Source organism: Suillus paluster, assembly GCF_016628075.1.
Source record: "Suillus paluster strain FC165 chromosome Unknown EDB91scaffold_51, whole genome shotgun sequence".
Lineage (NCBI taxonomy): Eukaryota > Fungi > Basidiomycota > Agaricomycetes > Boletales > Suillaceae > Suillus > Suillus paluster.
The window spans coordinates 270,142-296,108 of NW_024537611.1; the positions used below are offsets into that span (position 1 = coordinate 270,142).

At 46.1% G+C, this 25,967-nt stretch overlaps 8 protein-coding genes across 8 annotated transcripts; 3 read left to right on the forward strand and 5 right to left on the reverse strand.

The window, feature by feature from the left end:
* Window positions 1–2,646: 2,646 nt before the first annotated feature.
* Window positions 2,647–2,811, reverse strand: EDB91DRAFT_1057261 (uncharacterized protein; the record flags this gene model as incomplete). The annotated part of the gene is made up of 1 exon (XM_041314064.1): window positions 2,647–2,811. A coding segment is annotated over one exon (165 nt), but the record flags the coding sequence as incomplete, so codon positions are not given.
* Window positions 2,812–4,546: 1,735 nt separating this feature from the next.
* On the reverse strand, window positions 4,547–5,422 carry EDB91DRAFT_1057264 (uncharacterized protein; the record flags this gene model as incomplete). Its single annotated transcript, XM_041314065.1, has 1 exon — window positions 4,547–5,422. The coding sequence occupies one exon, from the start codon at window positions 5,420–5,422 to the stop codon at window positions 4,547–4,549; it is 876 nt and encodes a 291-aa protein (XP_041174541.1).
* Window positions 5,423–7,963: 2,541 nt separating this feature from the next.
* On the reverse strand, window positions 7,964–10,289 carry EDB91DRAFT_1238521 (uncharacterized protein; the record flags this gene model as incomplete). Its single annotated transcript, XM_041321732.1, has 9 exons — window positions 7,964–8,344; window positions 8,399–8,495; window positions 8,553–8,728; window positions 8,788–8,923; window positions 9,072–9,213; window positions 9,262–9,463; window positions 9,522–9,544; window positions 9,567–9,962; window positions 10,064–10,289. The coding sequence occupies 9 exons, from the start codon at window positions 10,287–10,289 to the stop codon at window positions 7,964–7,966; spliced, it is 1,779 nt and encodes a 592-aa protein (XP_041174542.1).
* Window positions 10,290–13,002: 2,713 nt separating this feature from the next.
* Window positions 13,003–13,365, forward strand: EDB91DRAFT_1057236 (uncharacterized protein; the record flags this gene model as incomplete). Its single annotated transcript, XM_041314062.1, has 1 exon — window positions 13,003–13,365. One exon carries the CDS (start codon window positions 13,003–13,005, stop codon window positions 13,363–13,365), a length of 363 nt encoding a protein of 120 aa, XP_041174543.1.
* Window positions 13,366–16,880: 3,515 nt separating this feature from the next.
* On the forward strand, window positions 16,881–17,696 carry EDB91DRAFT_1251235 (uncharacterized protein; the record flags this gene model as incomplete). The annotated part of the gene is made up of 4 exons (XM_041323350.1): window positions 16,881–17,094; window positions 17,153–17,361; window positions 17,417–17,489; window positions 17,545–17,696. 4 exons carry the CDS (start codon window positions 16,881–16,883, stop codon window positions 17,694–17,696), a joined length of 648 nt encoding a protein of 215 aa, XP_041174544.1.
* A 159-nt stretch (window positions 17,697–17,855) lies between these two features.
* EDB91DRAFT_1014713 (uncharacterized protein) lies at window positions 17,856–18,077 on the forward strand (the record flags this gene model as incomplete). Its single annotated transcript, XM_041312473.1, has 1 exon — window positions 17,856–18,077. A coding segment is annotated over one exon (222 nt), but the record flags the coding sequence as incomplete, so codon positions are not given.
* A 1,800-nt stretch (window positions 18,078–19,877) lies between these two features.
* Window positions 19,878–20,696, reverse strand: EDB91DRAFT_1251236 (uncharacterized protein; the record flags this gene model as incomplete). The annotated part of the gene is made up of 3 exons (XM_041323351.1): window positions 19,878–20,078; window positions 20,126–20,422; window positions 20,469–20,696. The coding sequence occupies 3 exons, from the start codon at window positions 20,694–20,696 to the stop codon at window positions 19,878–19,880; spliced, it is 726 nt and encodes a 241-aa protein (XP_041174546.1).
* Window positions 20,697–20,905: 209 nt separating this feature from the next.
* EDB91DRAFT_1057171 (uncharacterized protein) lies at window positions 20,906–21,995 on the reverse strand (the record flags this gene model as incomplete). Its single annotated transcript, XM_041314055.1, has 3 exons — window positions 20,906–21,050; window positions 21,078–21,180; window positions 21,236–21,995. Coding segments are annotated over 3 exons (1,008 nt in total), but the record flags the coding sequence as incomplete, so codon positions are not given.
* Window positions 21,996–25,967: the final 3,972 nt, after the last annotated feature.

Genomic DNA, 25,967 nt, shown 5'->3' on the forward strand with positions numbered 1-25,967 from the left:
GCCCAAGCCGGCCCAAAGCCAGGGCTTGTGCCCAAGCAAGCCGCAGTGTGTGCGCTAAATTTTCTGCGATGGCAATGTGAACAAGTGAGCATGTGATCAGTTAGTTATAAATATTATCAATTGAAAAATCGAACCTATTGCGCAACTTGAAGACGCCGGATATAAATGAGCGCAGCCTGAGACACATAAAGACAAGCGTAGATGTGTGCAAGCATGCAAAGTGGCCGCAACGAAGTGCCAAAAAGTAAATGTACACAACTTCACAAATAGATATGTAGATACTTGTCAGTAATGTACATACATAGATAAGTGAAAAAAGACGCACTGTTAAGGTCGTGCTCAAGGGAGAGGTTACTCAAAGGGCTTTGGCTTCAGCTCATGCGCTGCGCCCCTTACCCGAGTACGTGCCCTTAATTTCCAAGGGACAGGGGGGAAGTCCGACGGAAGTCCAGGGAATTCCGGAGGACAGAAGTCGGTGGAGTTCGGCGGAACTCCAGAAGACTATGTGGGGACGGAGTAAGGCTACTACAGAAGTCTGGAGTAGAAACAGAACAGAGGTTAGACTACCCTAAGGTAGAGCCAGAGAAGTAGTCCTAAGGTTTAACCCCTAAAACTCAGAGGTGGACAAGAGATGAGACTCAAGTCCGGAGATTGCAGGAATGGGCAGAACTAAGATAATATTCAACTGAGGAGTTCTGCAGTATTACAGGGGTTTATATACTGTAGATATCATGTAAGTAAATCAGTCAGCAAAGGTAAGGGCTATGTACGAAGCATGTGGAAAGTTTATTACTAAGTGTAACAGATCAAAGCAGTGAAGTCGGAAATGAAGTAAGAATGGAACAGATCAGTAAGCATAGCGGAATAGGACATAACTGGTAACCAGAGCAATAGCTAATCTAAAAGGAGTTAGGGGTGAGTGTGGAGATGAAGGTGGAGCGCTGGGTGGAATAGTAAGACAGAGGACTGGACTTTAATGAAGTAGATCCAGAATTCCGGATCCGGAGGTATGGGATATGACACGCACCTAGATTGCATGACCAAGTGCAAATGAATACAAACAAATCTTGGGTGAACGAAAAGACAATCACCAGATGTGAGGTGTCGTCAGAGCGAGTCACTGAAATAGCAGCATCCATCTGGTGGTTGAATTAAGTACATAATATGTGCATACATGCACATACACTCACCTTGATGATGATAGCGAGTTCGGTTTTCTGTGGGTCGCCAAGTAGAGGTGGCTACTGACAATACTGATAACCTGGAACTGTGGGACAATTCAGAAGAAGAAGATGAAATGGAGGCAGAGCATTTGCGACGCGCCATGGTGGTGGAAGAGAAAGATAAGCTGTAAAATATGCGACCGCAATATTGATATTGACGTGCTTGTCCTTGTTTGGTGATATTAGATTCAAGTTTCGGGTGCTTCTCGATCCAAGATAAGCATCGAGCAAAATGATAAAGGTACCTTGGTGCCCGGAGTGTCTATATTCAAGTTGAAGCAGTAGGTGCCGTCCAACGAGACTGCATTCTGGATTTGTTAGTTGATAAAATGGGAATAATTGAAGGAATATGATATCTTGAGGCATGATGAGGAGGATGAGATTATAGCTGAGTTTGGTGAGGAACTTGATGATGACATACTTGTTGAGGGAGGCTATGGTGTGCTTTAGGTACTTTACTTGGGTTCCACCCAGTTTCATCATATATCACTAGTATTACTCCATACAATACATTGGATGTATCTGATATCTGGCTGACAGCTACTCTACTAGATGACCTGTGTCTGACAGACAGTATGTTCAATGTCATCATATCGTGACATCATTTCAAATGTCGAATATGACGGGTATATATAATTGGTGGCGTCAGAAATGTCAACATGTCATGTGATGTCTGGATTTGGTAATTTTGGTGATGACATGGTGATTAGAGCTGAGGAGATGTACAAAACATAGGTTATTACAGGCTTCCCTTTGAACACCAGTGCTGGCCTTGGTGTACTTTCCTGCTCATGGGCTTCCCTGATGAGTAATTCGTCATCACTACTTTAAAGTTTCCCATCTGCTTGCTTTAGACATACTTGCTTCGTTCTCCCCTTGCCATTGACAGTGTCTCATGATGTCAAGCTTGTGTTTGTTAACATCAGAAAGCATATTGCACAGATGCTACAGACTTACAATGGTGAATTGAACTTTGTCACGGATGCATGGAAGAGATGATAGCCATGTGCATGCCTGACTATGGCACCCATAGCCTTCTGGTCACTAGAAAATGACACCATTTGAATAACACCAGCAGCGTGTCTTGTCTCCTTGTAGTTTGGCCATCCAAGTTCTTTGGCAAAATCCAATAATGCCATCTCTGTTTTGCTTCCTATGAACACGTGCTTTCCAGTCCCTTGACTGAGGGAAGATGGAAGGTGGAGTTGGAAAGGTATTCTGAGTTGATCAGCTTCCTTGGATGCGTGTACTCCATTGCATGGAAATATTGGACCTTGATTGGTTTAGGAAAGTCACATTGCATTGTAGGTTTGAACTGCTGCTGTCTGATGTCAGATCAAGACTCACAGTGAACTATGAGACACTCACTATGCTAATCATAGGCTCATCAGGGGTGTATTCCATGCTCCTCATACAGGATGCATCATGCTATTTCAAATGCATGATTATCAGTGTACTTATTAACATAGTAAGCACAGAATATATTGTAGGAATGGTGGGCAGTGATTTCATGAGGCAACAAACTTGTGCCATAAACAGGGATAAGATGGGCTGCACGGAAGATACTATCAATATGGATAACAGAGACATCAGGTATGTTACAGGGACCCTCAGACCCCTATCATCTCCACCAAATGTCACCATCACAACCATGTCACAACACATGACAGATGACATCACCGGCACGTGACTAAACTGCAGCGCACAGCATGACAGCTGTTGGAGCAAGACAGCTCTAGAACCGACCTAGACTGGGATCAATAGAAGCTGCGCGCTTCTCCCTTATCGCCCCTACCGATACACCGGTACTGACTATCATTTATCCTATCGCTTATCATGACAGATAGCGTTATCTGACTTGGACACCTACCGCTATGCCGGTACCATACCCTGGACCCTTACCATTGAACTGGTACTCTTATCTCTGAGTCCTTATGACTCACATAGACACTTACCTAGTTGGGACACTTTCTGGCTATCCAAGCCTACCCTGAACTCATAGGATGATACCTATATATACCACTGTAGTTAGACCATGTATTTCTCTAACTTGATCTTCACCTGTGATATACGACTCTAGCTTCTTCTTTGAACCTTTAGTCAGTCATTCTGGATGGACAGCCTCCATTTAGTCTTCCATCGTCCTGATGCTCCATGAAGCGGACACGGGATTGACCCTATCAAGTGCACTGTTGGGAAAGCCGGGCTTTCCCGTAACAAGGTGCATCATTGTTGTTCATTGAGGGTGCAATGATGTACATTCCTGTATCAGGATCATGGCCATTGAGGATGTATGAGAACCAATGCACCACTGCACATTTAAAACAAGATGTTCAGTCCCTGAAAGAGAAAAAGCACAACACGTGCTATTGTGAGCCCATCCATGCCATTGAGGTCAGTATCTAAGTCCATATTAACAAAGACGCAGTTGTTCCTAATGGGCCCCCCTCACCAGGTTGGTGTTGCCAGAATGTGCTCACATCGCATGCCTCCAGTGCCACTAAGGTCACTTGGTGCATAGAATGATGCTGATGCAGAGCTGAAAGTAGAAACTCTCCCCATGAATATTGGTACTGTGGCAGGGTCAACCTCTGGGGGATTGGCATTGGAAACATGATGCTGGTCATGGAGAAACTGTTGAATCATCATTGGAATGTTTAGAAGCCTGAGATTGGCTGCAAGAGCTGGGATGTTGCATGCACCTCCTGATACTAGTAAATGAACTGAATGGCTGTGACTTGGATGAGAATAGACAGGACCTACTCGCTGTGGTAGCCAGATCTATATGAGCTTGGACAGTAGGTCCATCAATTACTTCGACTGTCTCCCCCTCAATAGACTGACTCTGCAGTTCATTGATGCGCAAATACCTCGGAGGCGGTGCCTGATCATCATTTGACTTGTTGTCTTCTCTGTCATGAGACTCTGAGTCAGAATAGCCTATATAAATGATTAAAAGACTCAGCAAGTAGATTTTGTCAAAAAAATGTATGAGTCTCAAGTTCTTGCAAAGCATCGGATATGCATGAGCCTCAGAGCATACAGTAATCCACCGTCAGTTGCGTCGGCAAAACTTCAAGCATGTCTCACAACACAACAGCACATTTTAAAAAAAATCATAATCATGATTGACCATTACTTTCTAATACATGTTCTATTGTATATAATGAAATCTTGAGAGCATCAGAGGATGTGTTGTAGAGTGGTGAGTGAATCAAAAATATGGCTCTTACCAGCACTCCACCATCAGTTGTGTCAGTCCCAAAAATGGTATTACTCAATGATAAGAGCTGATTGTATGTTACTGACAAGTGATAAGCTGATCAAACCTCAGAGCTCCCACCATCAGAATCATTGTCACAATCAATCTCCTCGTCTTTGTTTGCACCATTTTCGTCATCTTCTTCAGCATCACTGAGAGTTGGTTTGGGTATCAGCGACTCTAATTTGCCCTGTTTCGGTTTTTTCCACCTTGGCCAACACTTCTTGAGCTTGGCGCAATCTCTCTCCTCCTCCCACAGCCTCATTTCATCTTTGTATGTGGCTTGACATTCCTTGTTTCTCTTCAGCCATGCTGCCTCCGCTTCTTTCCATACTGCCATAGCTGCTGCTCTCCCCTCCCTTTTGATCTGACAAACTTCCTTTGCTGCTGCTTCTTTCTCTGCTGCTCTTTGATGCTCAGATACTTGATTGTAGAACACATCGCCAGTGAGTAACCTTGGCATCCCATCACCCACCAATGGTGCATTTTTCTTGCCGTTTTTCTTCTCCTCTTGTGCCGCAAGCTGATTAGACAAGCAGTCACAGAAAATCGATTGCAGGACTACTGTTGACTGCATCCCAAGGAGTGCACTTTTGTATTTGGACTCACATTTATATGCATCCTGTAGTGCCGCTTGGTACATTTGTTCCTTGTCTGACTCAGGATAGTGGTCCAACAGATCATGTTTCCTTTTATGTGTCGGTGTCAGAGGAGTGGGAATGAATGCTGGGAGTCTGTGTGATGAGTGTATGGGTGTCTCTGCAACCAAGAATGCTGCTGATGTTGCTGACAATTCAGTCACAGCTTCGTGAGCTGCACTTAACAATCTCAGAGGGTCTGTGAACACCCAAATTGGTTGTAAGAATGGGTCCAATGGGTCCTTATTGGTAGGCAGGCTCTCATTAACAGAAACCAAATCTTGTTGGTACTGATGCATGACATTGGCAACAACATGTACAGGACTTGGTTGTGGCAGTGGTAACAGCCCAACTGAGGAAGTTTCAAGGCTTGGTGCCATCATGTCACTGGTGACAACAGTATGGTCAAGTGGCCAGACACCTGTCTTGCAAAAGGCAGCTTGAATTGTTTTGGGGGTGAGTGCTTTACAGTGAGCTCTTTTGTAGATGGACACAAAGTTGGCCTTGGTAACCTTCTGCCTTTTTTCAGTCTTGAATGTGTCTCTCTTCTGTGTCCAGTACCTGTTTCAGTGGTCTGAAAACAACAACATCAAGACCTTGGTACACGTGAGTTACATGTGCTGGATAACATAGGACATGAATGTTATTCTCTCTTGCATAGTCAAGGAATTCCTTTGTGTAGTGGGAGTTGTGACCATCTACGATGAGAAGCTGTGCTTGCCCATTTGCTTTCTCACAAGTCTTCTCATCAAAATCCTCAATCCACAGATGGCCAATGACCCCATCAGTCCATCCTTTTGGGGAATGTGCAACACTTGATGGAGGTAAGCAAACACTTTCATTTGTATGTTGGATTACTCACGATGCATTCAAAGTATTATCCTGGTGACAGTTTGTCATTAAACTCTGACCCTTGTAGATAATGGTTGGAGGAATCTCTTCGCCATCTGCACAGATGGTAACCATTACTGTGATATTTTCTCAGTTTCTATCTCACTGCTAATGCTGAGTCTTCCTATTTGCAGCTCTGAATACCCGCTCCTTGAGCCCTCCACCTGGCTGAAAGCCTGTCTCGTCAGCTGCCCAAAGGCAGTCATCTTTGATACCTTCAGTTTCGATGGTACTGCCCAAAATGTCATACCATGCTTTGTTGGTAGATGGATTAACTGCCCGTCCACGAGCAGTATCCAAAGGTTTGCTCCAGTACTGACTAAGATGTGCGGAATGGCACAGAATGAATCACTCAGTCCAGTTCTTTCCCACCCCACCTTCTGGGAAGTTGGACTGAAGGCGAGCTTGTAGGAGTGTGTCAATGTGAAACTTGAGTCAAGAGTGATTAAAAGGGAATCCTTGGTTTCCAAGCTTGATACAGTATGCGACAACATTCTCCTCCTCTTCAGGTGAAAGCCATGCATTTTGTTCTGCATTGAACTGACTATAGGTCCATCCTCCCTCGAGCCTTTGTCAAAGTGTATCAGCACTGACAGTAACTGGTTTTCTCATTGCTTTTCACTTCTCCACAACATCTCTGCATATGGCCTTTCTGCTCTTCCTCTCACTGTCATATCCCATACCTCCGGATCTCCCCCACTAAAGTCCGGTTCTCCATCCTGTTATTCTGCCTGGCGCTCCACCTTCATCTCTGTACTCACCCCTAGCTCCTTTTAGAATAGCTATTGCTCCAGCTACTGGTTATATCCTTTCCGCTATGCTTACTGATCTGTCTGTTTGTACTTCATTTCCGACCTCACTGCTTTGATCTGTTATACACTTACTAATAGACTTTCCACATGCTTCGTACATAGCCCTTACTTTGCTGACTGATTTACTTACATGATACCTACAGTATATAAACTCCTGTAATACTCCAGAACTCCTCAGTTTGAATATCATCTTAGTTCTGCTCATTCCTGCTTCTCCAGACTTGAGTCTCATCTCTTGTCTACCTCCAAGTCTTAGGGTTAAACCTCAGGACTAAATCTCCGGCTCTGCCTTAGGGTAGTCTAAACTCTGTTCTGTTTCTACTCTGGACTTGTCCGTAGTAGCCCTACTCCATTCTCTCATAGTCTTCCAGAGTTCCGCCAAACTCCCCTGACCTCTGACCTCCGGACTTCCTCTCTGCCCCTTGGAAATTAAGGGCATGTACTCGGGTAAGGGGTGCAGCGCATGAGCTGAAGCCAAAGCCCTTTGAGTTGTCTTCCCCTTGAGCACGACCTTAACACTCACTTTCAGGCTTCTTCTGCTCATCATGGTATTCCTTCATTGCCTCTGCATAACCCTTTTCTTGCTCAACACAAGTCATCTGTTTCTTCTTCACTATGGAGTGGGCAATGCCAGGCATTTTGTAGGAAAGATTTTTGTTAGTACGCGACATGCCAGATCATAATATGCCCAGCCTTGTTTAGCTAATATCTGTCATGCATGATGTACTTAGATCTGATAACTCATTGACTGTGAAGTTTTGTGTAGCCCTTCACTGGCATTGAACTGGCACATCAGGAATGCTGTGATCTTTACCAACAACATATGTCAGATGTTGGTGAAGGTATTCTTTATTGATATATGATGTCCAAGTGCACCACAAAAATCATTCAAAGGTGCTATGTACAGAAAAGTGAAATTTCAGCTACAAATTGCAACATCGTGACCTTTCCTACTGGCAGATTTGAGATATTATACCAGCCATACATAGCTCTATATGCCATGAAAACACATCAGCAAGAATTGTGTCTAAATAATATGATTTGACAATGTTGTTGTGCATTGATGCAACTGACGGTTGAAATGCAACTGATAGTGGATTACTGTACCATGAGCCTCAAAGTTGGTGCATGCAGCAGCTATTTGTCAAGGTGTTGGTTTGTAAGCAGCATTTGGCCTAGTGCTTCATATCTACTCGAACGGCACCAGGGCTCTTTGATGGCCTTGATATGTTTTGATTTCATTATTGACAAACAAAGTCCATTGGGGGCTCCAAAGAGACAGATCATTTGTGAGTAGTGCATTAAGGAGTGCTGACAAGGAAGGGAGAAGGATGGAGCAACTCCTGTTGTTTTGAATATTTTGCAGTATCTATGGAAGCAGTCAAGTGCATCTTGAAGCTGTATGAGATTGTCATTCATAAGTGCCTCCCTGTGAACAATGTAGCAGAAGTCCAAGAATGTGCTAAATGTGCATACTACATCAAGAGGGACATGTCCCTTGATGGCAGGTAAATAGACCTGAATAGTATTGTGTTAGCTTGAGCACCCACTGAGAAAACTTCAGTGATGCACCTTCATTAGTGCTTTAGAGTCATTGCCTGTCCATTGTTTGAAGCCATGGCCTTCAGGAAAGCACTGCAAACCTGCAAATGGGGCATCCACAGCTATTCTGGAAAAGTTCTGTGAGTGAGAAATGATTTATAAAGCCAAGGCTGTGGCAGCTCACCTTTGATCAATGTCTTCCAAGATTTCAGTTGCATGTGCAGTGCCATGGGTAAGCTTCAAGAATGCATCTACCCACTCAACAAGATGATCCTTGAAAGCGCCTTTAATGATTTGGTGTAGGAGGTCTGGGGTAAGAATTTTGTGTATGTCTGCACAAGGAAAATCATTGGTGAATGGCTGGAAAAAATTCAAGTAAGAAATGACATGACCGGAGATTGCATTAAAGAAAAATGCACCACAAGATCTCCTGCAATGCCATACTCAGTCCACAGCTTTACATACTCAAGTTCATTGACCAGAAGATCACTATGCTCTCTGCACTGAAGCAAACACAGCCTATCACCATCGAGATTTTTGCGATTGGCCAGACATCTTTGATAGTGTCAGAAATAGATACATGAAGTGCTGCTTGACTCAGACAGTGGACACGTACTTTGGACACCACCCTTGGACAACTCCAGACAGTAGGACTTGCTCCGGATAATCAGTGATATATGACCCTAATCCATATATAACTTACTGGTAGTGGCCATCAGAGCAGCGAGCGATGTCATGAGTTGTCATATAAGGTTTCACCGACTTGAATATCTTTGCAAGCAAGCACTGAAATAACTGTCGGTGGAAGTTGCGATACTCTACATTATTGGCATGTTCCTTAGTAGCTACAGTATAAATGAGTGATTGAACCAATACAGCATAAATTAACTCACTCTTTGGAATGGCGAGGAATCCCACTAGTACAACCCCATTGCAATGTGCATACCGGACACCGTTGAAAATGTTACTGATTGATAAATAGAGTGGATGATACTCGGTGTGCCCTATGGCAACTGAGATGGTCATCTTGTCACTCCCAATGATCAGAGGAATAAAAATTGATCCATGGGCCTCTTGATTTTGAGCAATAATGTCCTGTATAGCAATGAATGATTAGTCTTAAACTAGAATGTTCAGACATGAAGAAACGTACTGCTTGATTCCATGCCCAATTACCTGAAAAAAAAAATCTTGAAACAGCACTTGTTATAGTCCTGATATGGGGTATACTCTATCTCACCATCAAAGTCTGGGTTTGCAAGCATGTTGTGAATGAGTAGATGTGGATCATGGAACCATACATCATGTGTTGCGTCCATCCACAGGGGTACATTTTCAGCTGGCTTGACTCCATTGAAGGACATTGAAAAACTCTCCCATGCAACATTACCAAGAGGTGTTGCATCAATTGTATCATATAGGTCGTGGTGGCTGACAAATGGAGGGGAATCATTGTGTTTGATCAGTGTTGCTGCCCAGTGATCAAGTAGAGTGTCAATCTGGCCTGCAGACATTTGGTTGCACATAAAGAGAAATTTGGCTGTCTCAAATGCAACCTGGTTTTGATAGGGAGTCCAGTTGGTGGGTATCACATCTGTTTGGGGTGGCAGGCATGCATTCTTGCCATTAGCATCACACTTGAGCACTGAATCACAAAATTAAATTAATATGTTCTTGTGCAGCGCATGTACTTACCTGTAAGATGAGGATGGAACACCTGGAACAGAGGCCCTAACTGCACCCAGGTGCCTGCTTCTGGTGTGAAACCTTCTTCTCCTGCATGGCATGTGTCCAGGGGGTTGTGATGTGGATCATTGATATCACCAACATCAGGACTTGCTGACTCAGAGCGTGTTGGTTCAAGTGCTGCTTGATGAAAGGGCCTATGACTGCGCAAAGGCTCTGGGTACTTTGTGTGCATATGCTTTGTATGGCCCGACTTGTTTTTGAACCTCTGGTTGCAGCTTGGAAACTGACAAAACAGCTGAAGTGCTCTTGCATTTAAGGGATGAGGAGTGGATGATGAGCGTGGGCTGCTGGGCATTTTATTCAATATCAATGTTCTAGTAGCAATGATTCTGTAAATGAAATTTACCTTTGTACAAACTGTGTGAACTCGGTGTTTTTTTTGGGTCAGATTGAATTGAAGTAAAGCTAAAAGGAATGACTGAGCACTTGATGACCCTGGTTGGACTTGTTTCATTCATACCTGTTGCTCATTTATCTTTATTTCTCATGTCTCACCTAACAACTCATCCTGGAAATGTGAACAAGCACCCTGGACAAATTGTTCTTGATGCTAACAGAGTGCAGCACTCCAAGGATGAAGTAGCCGCTGGAAAAAACCGAAAGCAGGGTGAGAAAGATGCACAAGCTGCTGCAGTGAATAGAGCACATACAAAAGTTGCAGCCAAGGAGGACAATATGGCTGTTCAGCAAAATGCTCTGCTACTTGGCCCTCCAAAGCTTGTTTGACCAAAGCTGTGCATGGTGACTAGTAAGAGCACATGGCCTACTCCAACCACAGGAGCAGAACCTGCTACAATGAACAAAGGTCAGTCATTGCTGCATTTTTCAGCAGGTGCTTGAAGTACTCACCACTGATTGTCACTTTGACTCACAATGATAGCTACTCAGCCAGCACAGAAGAAGCATCCAAACTTGAAGCTCACCTTTTGAGACAGTGTTGCTGCAAGTCACAAAACTCCTAACAGTGGAGGGATGGGCACCAAGACAAGTGACACACATGTTGGAAGTACCAAATTCAGGGATGGGAAAATAGAACAGGTGTTGCTGTTGTAAGTTTGTTCCTATTTTTGACCATTACTATGTTGCTTCTATTGGAACTTACCTTGTATTACTATGACTTTGTATGGCCATTGAAAACCAGTTCAAATCCCAAGCATTCCAACTCCAACCATGAAGGCATCATTTCGAACTGGGTGGACAAAGTTGCATCTAAGCCACAGCTCAAGCCTTCTGCACCACCTAGTGCCCAAAGCCTCATCAGCGCACCTCATCCAGGCCCAGCAGACTTAGATTTTGATGATGCACCTGAGGAGTAGTAGTAGTAGTAGTAGTAGTAGTAGTAGTAGTAGTAGTAGTAGTAGTAGTAGTAGTAGTAGTAGTAGTAGTATGATGTGCCACTAGGAACACAGGCAAAAAGGGTGAGTGCCTATTCAAATTTGAGCCTGGATCCACTCATTCTAGCCACTGGCAGGATGTTGTGCATTTTGTCACAAAACCTCAGTGCACCTCAAAAGGCAAGAAGTGTGCATACTCCAAGTCTGTCATGGTTGAAGAAGAATGTGAAGTCCCATATTACACACAGTATACAATGTAAAAATGGTGAATTTGGTACTGACAGTCTTGGCTATAATGTGGTCTGCATTCCTTTGAATTCCACTGAAAGCAGCTGTCATATACCGGATCCGAGCACCTCCAATACCACCTGTGAACATCCCCACCCCTGGTCCGACCCCCTGCTTCCCTGTCCGCTCCATTCCTCCTTCCCTGACAATGCATGAAGTGCATCTCAGCAGGATTAGCCCTGCTACCTCCACCCGACCCCGTTCCGCTTTTCTGACACTACCCCTATGTCCCCCGACCCCATACCCCTTCCATCTGACCCTATCTGGGGTTCCGCTCCTCTGCCCTATTGGTCTGCCCGATCCTACTCCTACTCCCTCCACTTTTCTGACCCACTCGGTTCCACTCGTCTTGTCCCACCCAACTATTAGTCCGTCTGACCGCCTCACTGGTCCACTCCTAGACTAGGAACCACTCAACTGGTCCTATCCCCATTTAGTATCATAGTTCCGCTTTTCAGATCACTGGTAATCCCTATACCCTAGCGATTCTGATCCGTTGTGTACATACTGTTCCCTGAGCCTTATTCTCGTATGTCTCAGTCATTCTATTGTAATCCTGTACACTCAGCACATAGCCTTCTGCTATGCTATGCTCATCACTTAGAGTATACAAACATATGTATATTTGTCTGTAGATACTCAGTCTGAATATTACCTTTTCTAAGCCCTGCTCTTCTGTTCTTTGACTTGGGCCTGATCCTAGTCAACCCCTGTTAGCTGGCCTAGGGATTGACTCCCTAGGTCAGCCACCCTCCGATCCCACCGATCCTCCGACCCTCCGACCCTCCGTTCCCCCGTTCCCCCATTCCTCTGTTCCCCCGTTCCCCCGTTCCCCCATTCCCCCATTCCCCCGTTCCCCCATTCCCCTGTTCCTCCGTCCCTCCGCTCCTCCAACTTCCCATGTGTCGGAACTAGACCCTGCACTCTCGCATACGTCCCCTCTGTTCCGCTCTGCTTCGGACTTCATCCAAGCAGTTCCTTCCACTCCGCTTCTACTGTTGGTTCCGACCGCAGTAGCCTCCCACTTCCCTCCTGTTGGGCGGAACAACCCCTGCCCAACTTTCCCGCGCTCACCTAGTAGTCTGTCGGTCCTCCTTCAGAGGACCCCCATTCTGACGTCCTGTCAGAACCCATAGAATTCATGTTGGACTACATTCCGAAATTAGGGGCACATACTCGGGTAAGGGGCGCAGCGTATGAGCTGAAGCCAAGCCCCTCAGACTCCGCTTTACCCTTGAGCACAGTCTTAACAGCAGCTCATTTATGTGTTACCAGGCAATTCAAAGAATCCATGAGTGGCGCACAATATTTGGTTCAACCGCCATCAGTGTTTTGATGGCATTTTTCGCTTCAGTGCCTCAGTACGACACCCAGGCAGCATGTGCAGAATATGCAGAATATCAACTGCAGGATGCACACTTCATCTACAAAGATGCCAACAATGATGACCAACCAGGTGCATTTTTGTTGGAGTACATTTTGCGTATTTTTGCTGTGCATGTGAGTGCAATTGTTGGGATGGTGAGGGTGGATGCACTAGGCAAGATTGGAGCACCAGGGTATCAAACTGTACTGGCACTGACTGCTGCAGCCATGAGTCCCCCCATTTTTTTTCTGTTGCACTAGTAACTATAAGTTAGCAGGCTGAATGCACACTGACCTTGGTTTGAGATGGACTCTTGCTCGACAACGACTCCGAGAACAGCAAGAAAAGCCATAAAATCATCCTAACACTCAATGAGGCAACCAACAAGATGAGCAACATAGGAACACATTTCTCCTCTGGAAACTGGGAGACTGATATGCTTGCATACATGATAAGTGTGGGGGAATGTTAGGTACTGTGCTGGCTCAGGAAGCAGAGGGGTCTGGGCTTGGCTTCAGCTCTTGCACTGCGCCCTTAGCCGAGTACGTGCCCTGAATTTGGAGCGGGTCCGACGTTGTCCAACGATAGGACAAGTGGACCACTTAGGTCTGCTTTGAGGGTCAGGAGGTAAGAGCTACTAGTGGCGGGCCGACTAGAAGCGGAGCGGAGAAGGCAGGGAGTGATGCGGAGGGTGGATAGGAGCAGGGGGAATGTTTGGTAGGAGCAGGGAAGGTGGAGGATAATGCGGGGGATGGAAAAGGGTCAGAGGGGAATATTGAAAGGGGCAGAGAAATAAGGGGGAGACTTAGAGCACAGCTCTAAGTCAGAGTGGAGGGTCGGAGGTGACAACAAGTTGAGACTTGTGTCCAGAGGAGGCAAGGTCCTACTGAGAATTCTCACAAGTAGTAACTGCAAGAAGACAAGTAATATTAAGACTGAGGAAAGATATCTAAGTACATGATATGTTATATACTTCTATGTATGAGGCAGTGATCAGGATAACTATGTTGTAAAGCTATGTACCAAGGATATAATTTGTAAGTACTTACACAGGTGAAGACATAAGTTGGAGCAGATATCAATATGTACGCATCAGATCAGTGATCGAGTGGTAAAAGGAATTACCAGTGATCCGGGAGTAAGGGTCTATGTACCAAAGAGGAAAGTATATATCTAAAAGGGGAAAGCGGTTCCAGTTGAATGGAGGTGTTTTATGGAAGGGGACCGGTTGGGCGGTTGAGTGGAAGTGTAGGGGCAGATGCAGACGATGATTGGACGGAGCGGAGAATGGATGGAGTGGAGGTGGTCGGAAAGCAGAGCGGATATTGATATTAGAGTGGTCGGATCAGGTATATGACAGGGAATTACCATACTCACATATCCAGGAGATCATTCTGTGTGCAGAACCCTTCATGAAGCATCCCCGCTGCAGAGTTCATACATCCTCCAAGGTCTCTACTGGTGATGCTACAACTGCCCCCACTAACCCATGCTCCTGCATCCGTATCTGTACTGTTAATTTTTCCTTCCCCTTGTTCCCCACCACTTATTTTAATTTAACAGAATCTCAGCATACCTCTCACTCACAACATCTCAGTGCCACAACTGCCACTGCTACAGAGTCGAGTTAACATTGGCGTGGTGGAACTTAGACACCACCTGCTAGTATACCTGTCACTCATTTTTTGCCATTTAATACTACTGACACAATACTCTCTTAACCTCCTTATTTTGTCTTAGTTTTGAGCTTTGGACTGTCTTGCATCACTCCTTAATATTACCCTTTGACTTCCTTATTTATGTCCTTATTCAACTTACAGTGGCTCAAAAAACTGTCCACATGTTTTCACATTTTTCACTATCTATGATGTTGTGTGAGAATATACAAACACCTCAAGGACATGCTGGTACCATATTGTAGTACTACTTCAGGGCTTTCAATAAAGCACTATGGCATGGGAATCAGGCAAGATATGGTGGAGATATGAGGCTTACAAAATAATGACTCATGTGAACAGTTTTTTGACTCAAGTATTTCATAGTGATAATCAGGTATTCTAGTACTTTGTGTGACCTCCCTTGGCTTTGATTACTACCTCTATCCTTCTGGGCATACTCTTGAAACTATATCTAACTATATAAACCAGAATGTCTCATGTGTCATAGTCATAATCACCATGAAAGCCATCTCCTCTGCTCAAAGGGATAATATCCTCTCTCTGTCCCATGCTGGCCTCTCTGCTCATCAAATTTCCTCTAGAACTGGAGTATTCAAGTCTACTGTGGCCAAGTTTATCAAAGAAAGCCACATGGATAAGGAAAACCCTTGTGGAGGACATCCACCTCTCACATATTGCAGTAACATATCTCCGTATTATACGAGTGAACGGACGTGCATAATATCCCGTATGATACAGGCCAGCGAACCATGGGCCGAAGGTAGATATATCCTCGACTATGACGGATGGGCCAGGAGTGTTATTATTCCTGATGGAGACGGGTGGGCCCATGTAGGGAATATGTAGAGTAGATGAGTGGGCCAATGGACATGAATATTCAATAGATGGATGGGCCGAGGTAGTTGGATATTATGTAGATGGGTTTACCAAGGTAGATGTGTATCAAATAGCCGGGTATGTCAAGGGTGCTTGTTATCACATAGACGGGTGGGCCCAGATATATATCATGTTAGACGGGTGGGCCAACGAATTAAGATTATTTTGTAGACGGGTGGGCCAAGGGAGCGGTAAAATATTTATTATATATACGGGTGGGCCGAAGGTAGTTGTATATTGTATAGACGGGTAGGCCGACGTGGGGGTATATAATATAGATGGGTGGGCCCAGGAGAATGATAATTGTAGACATGATGGAGCTCAGGTAGTTGTATATCATCCAAATCAAAGGAGGTAATAATTCAAAGTCATCTAATGATGTCGTATGGCATGGAGATTTGCAAAGGGGTGAAGTGGAAACTCATGTTCCAGGCCCTGTTCATCAAAGCTTTTAGATAGAAGAGGAAGGTCTTGCAGGATGGCACGGAGCTTTGCAAAGGGGTGAAGTGGAAACTCAAGCGAAGTGTACCGAGTTCCGAGACCCAGGTCTTGACAAACGAATATGTGATATCCATCACACTTCCAATCATCTGGTATTTCATCGAGCAATGGATGATAATAGATCTTTGAAAGCCAACATCATCCAAGCCTACCAAATGCCAAATGCCAAGTTCCGACTACCGAAAATCGAGTGGTGTACCCGAGATCCGAGCCCCGACTATTGAATCCCGATTATCGAGTATTGAGTCCCGACTATTGAGTCCCGAACATCGAGACTCAAAACAAAACAAAACTCAAAACTCAAAACTTGGAACTCATATATTTTTGCGAGTTTCAGGTCCCGAACATCGAGTTCCAACTATGGAGTCCCAACTATGGAGTCCCAAAACACGAGTCCTGAACATCAAGTCCCGACCATCGAGACCCGAAACCTGAAGCCCAAGATTCAAGACTCAAGTTCCGACCATGGACTCCTGGGTATCGAAAATCGAGTGAAGTGTACCAAGATCCAAGGCCCAGGTCTCGACAAACGAATATCAGATATCCAACAGACTTCCAATCATCTGGTATTTCATTGAGCAATTGATAATAGATAATAGAACTTTGAAAGCTAAGATCATCCAAGGCTCTCTTATCTGATCCTCTCTATCTCCACCCCTTTAACACCAAAGTGCGGACATCCAGGATTCAGCTTCTGATCTCACAAGATCAATTCAATCATGGATGTTTCTTCCACTTCCAATGATGAAATAACCCTCTTGTGCACTTGGGCCCTGACTGTCACTCATGTGGCATGTGAATATACCAAACAGAAATTCAATGCAGAGAAGACAGGAGGAGACCCAGTTATACCTTCTCCGAACCTAGACACTGATCTGGTGATGGCTTGTGATCGATTGGTTGATCGGCTCATAAAGGCATATAAAAATCCCAGTGAGTCTTCCTGCAGATTCGGAAAATTTGTTTGATCAGTCAAATTGCTTCATCACAGTTCAGATGCCGATCGATATTGCAAGATATAGCAAATTGATCTCCCCGAAGGACACAGGGCATAATGAAGAGAGAGTGGTGAGGTTGCTCGAGAGGTGTCCTCCTGGCCATGAGGGCACAAAGTTGATCGACATACCTGCGACAATTCTTGATGCATCCGGTGCCATCATCGCATGGTACCTCCCGGACGCCCTGACCGATGCCACCCAGGTGTGTTATATATATTGTTACTGGATGGATATTGAACATCAAATGGTTCCTACAGAAGGAAATTTGGGCGGCCTTGGATTTGCTCGCTCCGATACTCAAAAAAAGTGTAAAGCTTGATGGGAATTGGCGTACTAATCAAAAGTGGTTCACACCAAGGTCACAAAATGATGTCCTAACTCCCAGATGCATTAATTTATCTCCGGCATGGTTTCAGCAGGGGCACGAGGTCTGCATCATTGAATGGAGCATCCTCAGAGGATATCCTGAAGGCCATTGCAAGGTCAGCAGCCATTGCAACAGCGGCACTCAGGGTTATGCATCCTGAGCAGTACTAGGCAGGGTTGCGAGCCTTTGCGAGCCTCGAAGAAAAAGCACGAAGCAAGCAACTGCCGAAGATGTCAGAGACTCTCCAGTACTGGGCAACTGTGTTTAACAGCCTCTCCGTGATTTGCAATCGGGAAACCCCAAATCATCGAGACCATTCATCGATTCCCGAATGCTTCGATATTCTCACTAGCATGGGGAGTTATTCTAATGCTCGGATGAGTATGCCAAGCCTTCAGCTGGAGTTCAGGTACGATCTGGGGTGTATGATTGCTTTTTCGGGAAGGATTGTCAGACATGGGGTTCATGCAGTGGAAGGGGATCGGATTTCCTGGGCATGGTATATGAGGGATGCTGTTCATATTTATGCTGGGATTCCATCGTGTGGATGGGCAAGGTTGGATTGGAAGAAGTAGAAAAGGTAGTTACATGTGTTAGTACCCACCTTCAAATACATGATATTAGATATCAGGCACTCCATACTCGTAATTCGGGTTTCGGGTCTCGATAGTCAGGACTCAATATTGCAGGATACTCGAAAGTGTTATTGTACACATTTCACCGACTACCGACTACCGGGTTTCGGGTTGCGGTACTCGGCCCAACCAACAAGTCCCGACGATCGAGTCCTGAATATCGAGACCCAAAGCCCAAAGCCTGACCATCGAGTCCCAAATATCGAGACCCGAGACCCGAAGCCCGACCATCAAGTCCCGACCATTGAGTCCCGAATATCGAGACCCAAGACCTGAAGCCCGACCATCGAGTCCCGAATATCAAAACCCGAACATCGAGTCCTGAAGCCCGAATCCCGACCATCGAGTCCCGAATATCGAGACCCGAAACCCGAAGGACGACATTTGAGACTCAAAACAACTCAATACTCCAAATTCAAAACAATGACACTCATGCATTTTAACGAGTTTCGAGTTTTGATTTTTGAGTCAAGAAAATACACATTTAATGAAATACAATTTTGGGATTTGTCTTCTTGAATCACCGAGTACCGAGTGCCGAGTACCGCAACCTGAAACCCGGTACTTGGTAGTCGGTACTCGGTGATTCAAGAAGACAACTCCCAAAATTGTATTTCATTAAGTACCGACACCCGAGATTCGGTACTCGGTACTTGGTACTTGGGTGTCGGGTGTTGGGTGTCGGTACTCAGATTTATGCGAGTTTTGAGTTTCTTGATTTGAGTTTCTTGATTTGAGTTTCGAGTTTCGAGTTTCAAATCGAGTACCGACACCCGAGTACTGATGATACACATGAATCACCGAGTACCAAGTACCGAATCTCGGGTGTCGGGTGTCGGTACTCGACTTGAAGCTCGAAACTCGAACACACGAATCACCAAGTACCGAGTACCGAGTACCGAATCTCGGGTGTCGGTACTCGGTACTCGGGTGTCAGGTGTTGGGTGTTGGGTGTTGGGTGTTGGGTGTTGGGTGTCGGTACTCGATTCAAAACTCAAAACTCAAAACTCAAAACTCAAATCAAGAAACTCAAATCAAGAAACTCAAATCAAGAAACTCAAATCAAGAAACTCAAAACTCGCATAAATCTGAGTACCGACACCCAACACCCAACACCCGAGTACCGAGTACCAAGTACTGAATCTCGGGTGTCAGGTGTCAGGTGTCGGTACTCGACTCGAATCTCGAAACCCAAAACTCGCATAAATCTGAGTACCAACACCCAACACCCGACACCCGAGTACCGAGTACCGGTTGGGACTTGATGTTTGGGACTTGATGTTTGGGACTCGATACTCAATGGTCAGGACTCCATACACGGGCATCAGGTTTCGGGCTTCGGGACTCGATAGTCGGGACTCGGGTTTCAAGACTCGGTAGTCGGCACTCGATACTCGATAGTGGGGACTCGAAACTCGAAACTCGTAAAAATGTTTGCGTCGAGTTTTGAGCATTGAGTATTGAGATTTGTGTCAAGTCTTGAATCTTGGCCTTCGGGCTTTGGGTCTCGATATTCCGGTCTTGATATTTGGGACTCGATGTTTGGGACTCGACATTCGGGACTCAAGATATCTGGCTCTCGATACTTGACATTGGGTATGTGGGACTCGGCATATAGCAATAGGTCATATATTTGGAAGTCAGTGTTTAATTTTCAGTACTTATTACATCATGTACAGAATTTAGACTTCAACATTCTGAACTGAAGGACTAGAACTACTCCGGTCCCCTTGGCTTCAATTTGGTTAGGACGGCTGTGTACATCTGAATCTCAGCCATCTTTTCACGGATGCCATCTTGTTGATCCTCAATCACTGTCAGGAGGTGTTCTCTCATCCACCTCAGTGCCTTCAGTGATGCAACTGAGCTTTCAGCCACCTGCTCGGGAACAACAAGACATTCGTCCTCAACGCCAGACTAGAAAGGATCAGTAACCATTCAAGGAAATTCGGTAAAAGTCTTACTAGCCAATGCTGGTAGTGACAGACACAATTGGCGAATACCTGATCCCATGCCCATAATTCCTTCGGGATTGCAGTTGGTCCAGTCCACCATTGAGTTCCATAGGTTGATACAATCCAGGAGGGATCCCCCAGATCTGCAACATCATGGAACTTGCACAGGTGGGATGAAAAGACGTCGTCTGGAACCATGTTCCAGGTGAGCTCGGGAATCAACCGAAGAATATGAGTGACTGGGCTTGGAACAACCAAAATGATGTTCCTTGCAGCTGAGTACTGCAGGAGGGGAGTCACAAAAGTCTGTTGGAAATGTCAGCATTGACCACCACAGTCATCAGTCTCTTACAGCTATCTCCCATTGCAGCCCGGCTTTAAAGTGCATGGTCCGAGCAGCAGAAGGCTCCTCGGTGTGGGTAGCCTCCATCTGATATTGAGAGATGGATGCTCGGATGCAAGATGCAGTCATTGACATTGTAGCTGCAAGATCTGCCAGAGTGAGTGTGAGGGGTCGGAACCCATTGCCAGAATTCTGAGAATCAGAAGGGGATGTAGGAGGAGTATGTGATACAGACATGGTTAATGCAGTATTATGAACCTGGAAATGACAATCACAATGGCAGTTGGTTTGGAGGTGAAGATATGAGCCACAGGTTGATGGATAAAAATTTTCAAACTCCGACATTTTTGGATCCGGGCAAACTCCATCATCGGTCGACCCGGCCAATTCCCGGGACTAAAATGTTTGGGTCGATGTAGCTGTTTCATATCTTCGGCAAACAAAATTCATTCATCCCGAGCCTTTATAAACCCGCTTTTCTGGTCTTGAAATGCTGCCTGGGCATCCTGTGCCAGCAATGAATACATTTGGGATTGCCTTCCCGAGTAGCATGCATGACCCGGAAGGTTTTTCACCAATGATTTGCGCATCCTGTCACCCCATTGGGTTGCTTTCTACAAGAAAAAGTTACATGTCCAATCCATCTCCAATTGGACCAACATCATTTCTTCCTTCCATCGATCCTGTAGGGCCTTTGCCCGAAGCCAATGCACTCGGTAAACTTCGGATGGGTCCGTCAGCTGAGCACAGGATATGTCAAGCATGCCCGAACTCACATTCCTCATTCCATGACTGATCAGGACCCTCCAGGTCGACTTCAACTGACCAGAACCAAGCGAGGGACTCATTTCGCTGACCTCGGGCATTTGGATCGCCGACGGCAGTGCTGATTTTGAGCTGCTCCCAAAGCAGGGGTTTGTATTTCTGAAGCTGGTCTTCCCCCGGCTCAAGTTGCATCATTTGCTTCCTCGTCTTCATATATATACTGGCATGGAGGGACACTGCCTGCTGCATGGATGTCACCTGGGACCAAGCTCGAGTTTTCAGGGCCTGGAATTTGGCTTGCCTAACTGTTGTTTGGAACAGAATCGCCTTGTTGCACAAGTGAATTCGGAGGTTGTGAAGGGAGTCATTGGCCTGCCCTTCACGAAGAGACATCTCCAGCGTAATGAGATCCTCTGCCATGCAGCGTCTGCATCGATCTACTCCGAGGTTTGATGGCAATGGGATGACAGTGAGCTCAGGGGAGTTCGCCCATGTGTCAGATGTCTCGGTGAAGTCTGCCAAGTCATCATCGAGATCATCAAGAATGTCTACGTTCAAGTCATCAGGATCGTCATCTGCATCAAATCCCTCTCCGAGATGAGTAATAGCAGACCGAGTGAATCCATCTATCTGGCCTTGGAGACAATCGCGTTGCCGGGCTATGTCTAACCTCTGTGTCTCAGTAGTTCTTCTACCAATTCTTCGGACCTCAATGAGCAATGCGATTTGAGCCTCTTCAATCACCAACCCAATTGATATCCATGTCGCCACAGATCTGCGAGCAGGTGCTGCATTTCGGGCATTACCCTCCTCTAGTAGTCTAAGCTCAATCTCCTTTTTGCTTGGTGCTGGGTGCAAAATTAATTCAGACTTTGGATGGAGACAAAGTCAACTTACCCTTCTTGATATTAATCTCATATACATCCATAGCCGCAGGATCATTTATTCTGCTGGACTGAGTGATCCTCTCGCTGGCTAACCATTCCGTCTTTGAATCGCTGGGTGCTGCTTCATCGAGTCTGTCGAAAGCCTTTTCACTTTCGGCGATGCCATTCTTCACCTGCTTGTATTTACGGCAAAGGGTTGTAAGAAAGGCTGCACCTTTAACGATGAAAGCTCGCTTCAATCAACCCTTCAATGACTGTGACATATCATGCACTGCCTTCTCTTCTATTTCCTTTTCTGTCCATATTTACATCAATTCACATTTAGCCTTTGTCCTTATCGCCATCACCACATGTTCCCAATTATTCTTTGTACCTACGCCACACCTTTCATGTCTCGCTTTGCCTTTCTTCTCGCTACTTGCGCTTTGATAGCGCTTTGTCCATTCTCCCGCCATATAAAAAGTTACATGTAATTCTCGTTTTATTAGTGAATCAACTCCCTCAGTGATCCGTATTCTCGCAGCCATCCGAACATTCTGTCAAAGTCAAAGACGTCTCTGTCTGCATCATCGTTTGATCTCTAGTCAACTTGCTACCATCCTCTCTCACAATTTCCTACCTTCCTCGATCAATCCTTTCAATTCCCCTTAGAACTCATCTCAGCCTTACATATTTGGAGCCCACCGCAAGGGGAATCAATATCGATACCTCTTGCACCCTCTGAGTAATCCGTCGATCTTCCTTGATCCTCTGATTATTCTTTAGATATTTAGTCTATTTTGACCTTCATACCCAACCATTTCAAAGTACTACCACCTCAACGCGCAAGATTCGTCTCGAGTGCACCACCCCACCTCATAACCTGGCTCCAAAACGATCCCACATTCCCATACTGACCAAGAAGCACGCCACCCGTTCTGCAACCCGAGCCGAGGACTCGTCATCTGTTAAAACTCCTGAACCAGTATTCCACTCACCGATCCGTCGCCGCTTCAGCACTGAAGAAATAGAGCTGACTTCCCAGCTCGTCTCTCCTCTCACACCTTTCACCGAAAACACCGTGTTGAGCCTTGCTCCACAAGCCAAGTCTTTCGCCTTCGCGCCCAGTATCAAACCCATCCAACCAACTTTCACACTCAAACCTGTGGTCTTCCCCACTCTCCCGCAACCCCTCCTCACAGCACCTCCTTCACATACCGTCTCCCCAAACCCGGCACCCATCATGTCTACTATCTCTAAAGGAATCAATGCAATGCCAGGACCGAATTCCAGTAAGGCACCTATCTTCAATGGCGAAACGGCCGAACTCCTTGAATTCTTTGAGCTCTTTGACGACCTTGCAACCTCCTGCAACCTCATGGACACCGAGAAGTGCAAGTGCCTTGTCTGATATGTAGATCAGCCTACTAAACGCTTCTGGGTGACCCTTACTGGCTATGAGACCCGGGACTTTGATGCCTTTCAAAAGAATATCTTAGCTCAGTATCCAGGAGCGGAGAAAGGCTTGCGCTACTCCATCCGTGACCTTGAACGCATCGTCATCAATCACGAAGGCTCTGACATTACCACTGAAAAGGAGCTACTCCAATATTACCGCCAATTTCGCCCTGTTGCTGTGTGGCTCGTCACCAACAAAAAGATATCTGTTCGCGAACGAGACCAGTATTTCTGGCAAGGTCTCCCAACTTCAACCTGTCGGGCAATTGACCGGCACTTAGAGCTCAAGGATCCAAACTATTCCCGGAATGAAGCAACTGATTTCGAAAAAGTTTTGGAAGCTGGAAGATTCGTCTTCTCCGACGAGGCATTTGATGCTGATCTGAACAACCCTATTGCCAGCCGTCTCCACACTATCCGTGACGGGCGCTCGTCCACCTCTTCAGCTAGACCTAAAGCCCCTCGTCAGATCTTAATAGATTTAGACGATGAAGACGATCAGCGCACTCATGAAGCACCGCGGGAGGTCCAAACCAAGAAAGTCTCCTTCACACCTACGGTCAGTACTCCTCAGAAATCCACGATGGATGAAGTTGAAGATCTCGCAAGAAAAATGCACTCACTCGATATCACGGATATTGCTTACTCGGGTTGTTACACCCGTCTCGTTTGCCTAGCTCCAGCTGCCGCACAAGCTTGGACTCCCCCGCGAGCACGTCAACAAGGCCAGGGACCTCCTCAGTACGCTCCTGGAAACTGTCCGTATGCGGCCCCAAGGAGACATAAACGGGTTATTTTTTCCTGTGGATTACCGCATCTCATCCGTAACTGTCCTACTGCTACTGAATACCTTCGCACTGGCCGCGTTATTCGGAGAATAACTACTTCCTGCACACGGACCACTCTCGCATTCGACGGAACGGCAATGCAACCATTCAGCAAGCTATCGATGAACGTTATGCTACGACCCCGGCAGTTCCATCGACTCCGGCCACTGGCGCGAACCTCACGACGCAGATAATGCTCGACGCAACGTCTCTGCCGCACCTGCTACCACTGCCCGCCTTCATCTCGGAAACATACTTCCTTCAGTGCGAACCTGTCATCGAAAACCATGCTGTCATTGTCACCGTCGAGGATGCTGAAGATGAAGAATCTGCTGATGTTTTAGCTGTCACCCGTTCGAAGGCCAAAGCACCTCCTTCTACCCCATCATTAAAGAAAGATAAACTCCAGCCACCCTGCCCACTCTACCCGCGAATCCAGTGAAATGCACCCCAGAACCCCCCAAGCCAATCGAGAATCAACTAGCTCAGAAGACCCCGGCGTACACTACACTTACGAATCCAAGGCAGCGTCACCTGAGGCCACCCAACGCGTATCAGAACATTCTCAACATGGTGGTACCGAACCTCACCATCTCCGACCTACTCGCCATCAGTCCCGATCTTAGACGCGAGGCTGTGGATCACTGTCGTACTCAGCGCATACCAAGTCCTCCCTCGGCTATGTCAGCCAATGCAATTGCCTCAGCCCTGGCCGTTGCACCTCTTCAAGTCGAACATGCTACTCCCCTTCGAACTACGCTCACATCAATGGCGTCCACTCTGAGATGGGCCTACTCGACGAAGGATCGGAAATTGTTGTCATCCGTGAAGATACTGGAAGAAGACGAATGCACCTCTGAACGACCGTATTCACATTGAATGCAAACCACCAACGGAGGATCGCAGGACATGAAAGGATGCTTGGAAATGTTAGAAATTGACGTAGCAGGAATCAAGACATGGGCACATGCATATGTAGTACCTGACGCACCTTACAGGCTTCTTCTTGGACGACCGTGGCAGCGTCTTGTTAAATTGTCAAAGGAAGAAACTAACGATGCGGTACTCATTACAATCCACGATCCACTCGACCACAGTAACACCCGCACCTGCGAGACATCACCACCCCGTGGCCCCAGCCTGGATCATTCTCAGTAACCTCTAATGCCTTCTGCATAGCACCAGCACCAGCCCTTCATGCCTCTGTCAACAATACGCCTCTCTTCTGCTCTCGCCCAACGACCCTTCCAACAGCCCCGTTCACGGTCTCACGCCTACCTCATTTACTGAGCTTCTACTCAAGACTCCTTTGAATGACGAGGAAAAGACACGTGTTCACCTACAAGAAAGTCGCCAACAAAGTCCGACCAGTGGCAACTACCATGCCCAGCCATGCCCGCATTATCCTCGCATTCCGGAGGACCCCCTCCTTTCTCTTCCTTCAGTTTCGCCAACACCCCCGGACTTCACCTGGCACACGCCTCACACAAACGAATGAACAACTCGGAGTATTCTCTAATGACTTTCTCTGGCCGGAAGAACAAAAGTTAGTGGCCCACATTCTCATGAACAACGAGACGGCACTTGCATGG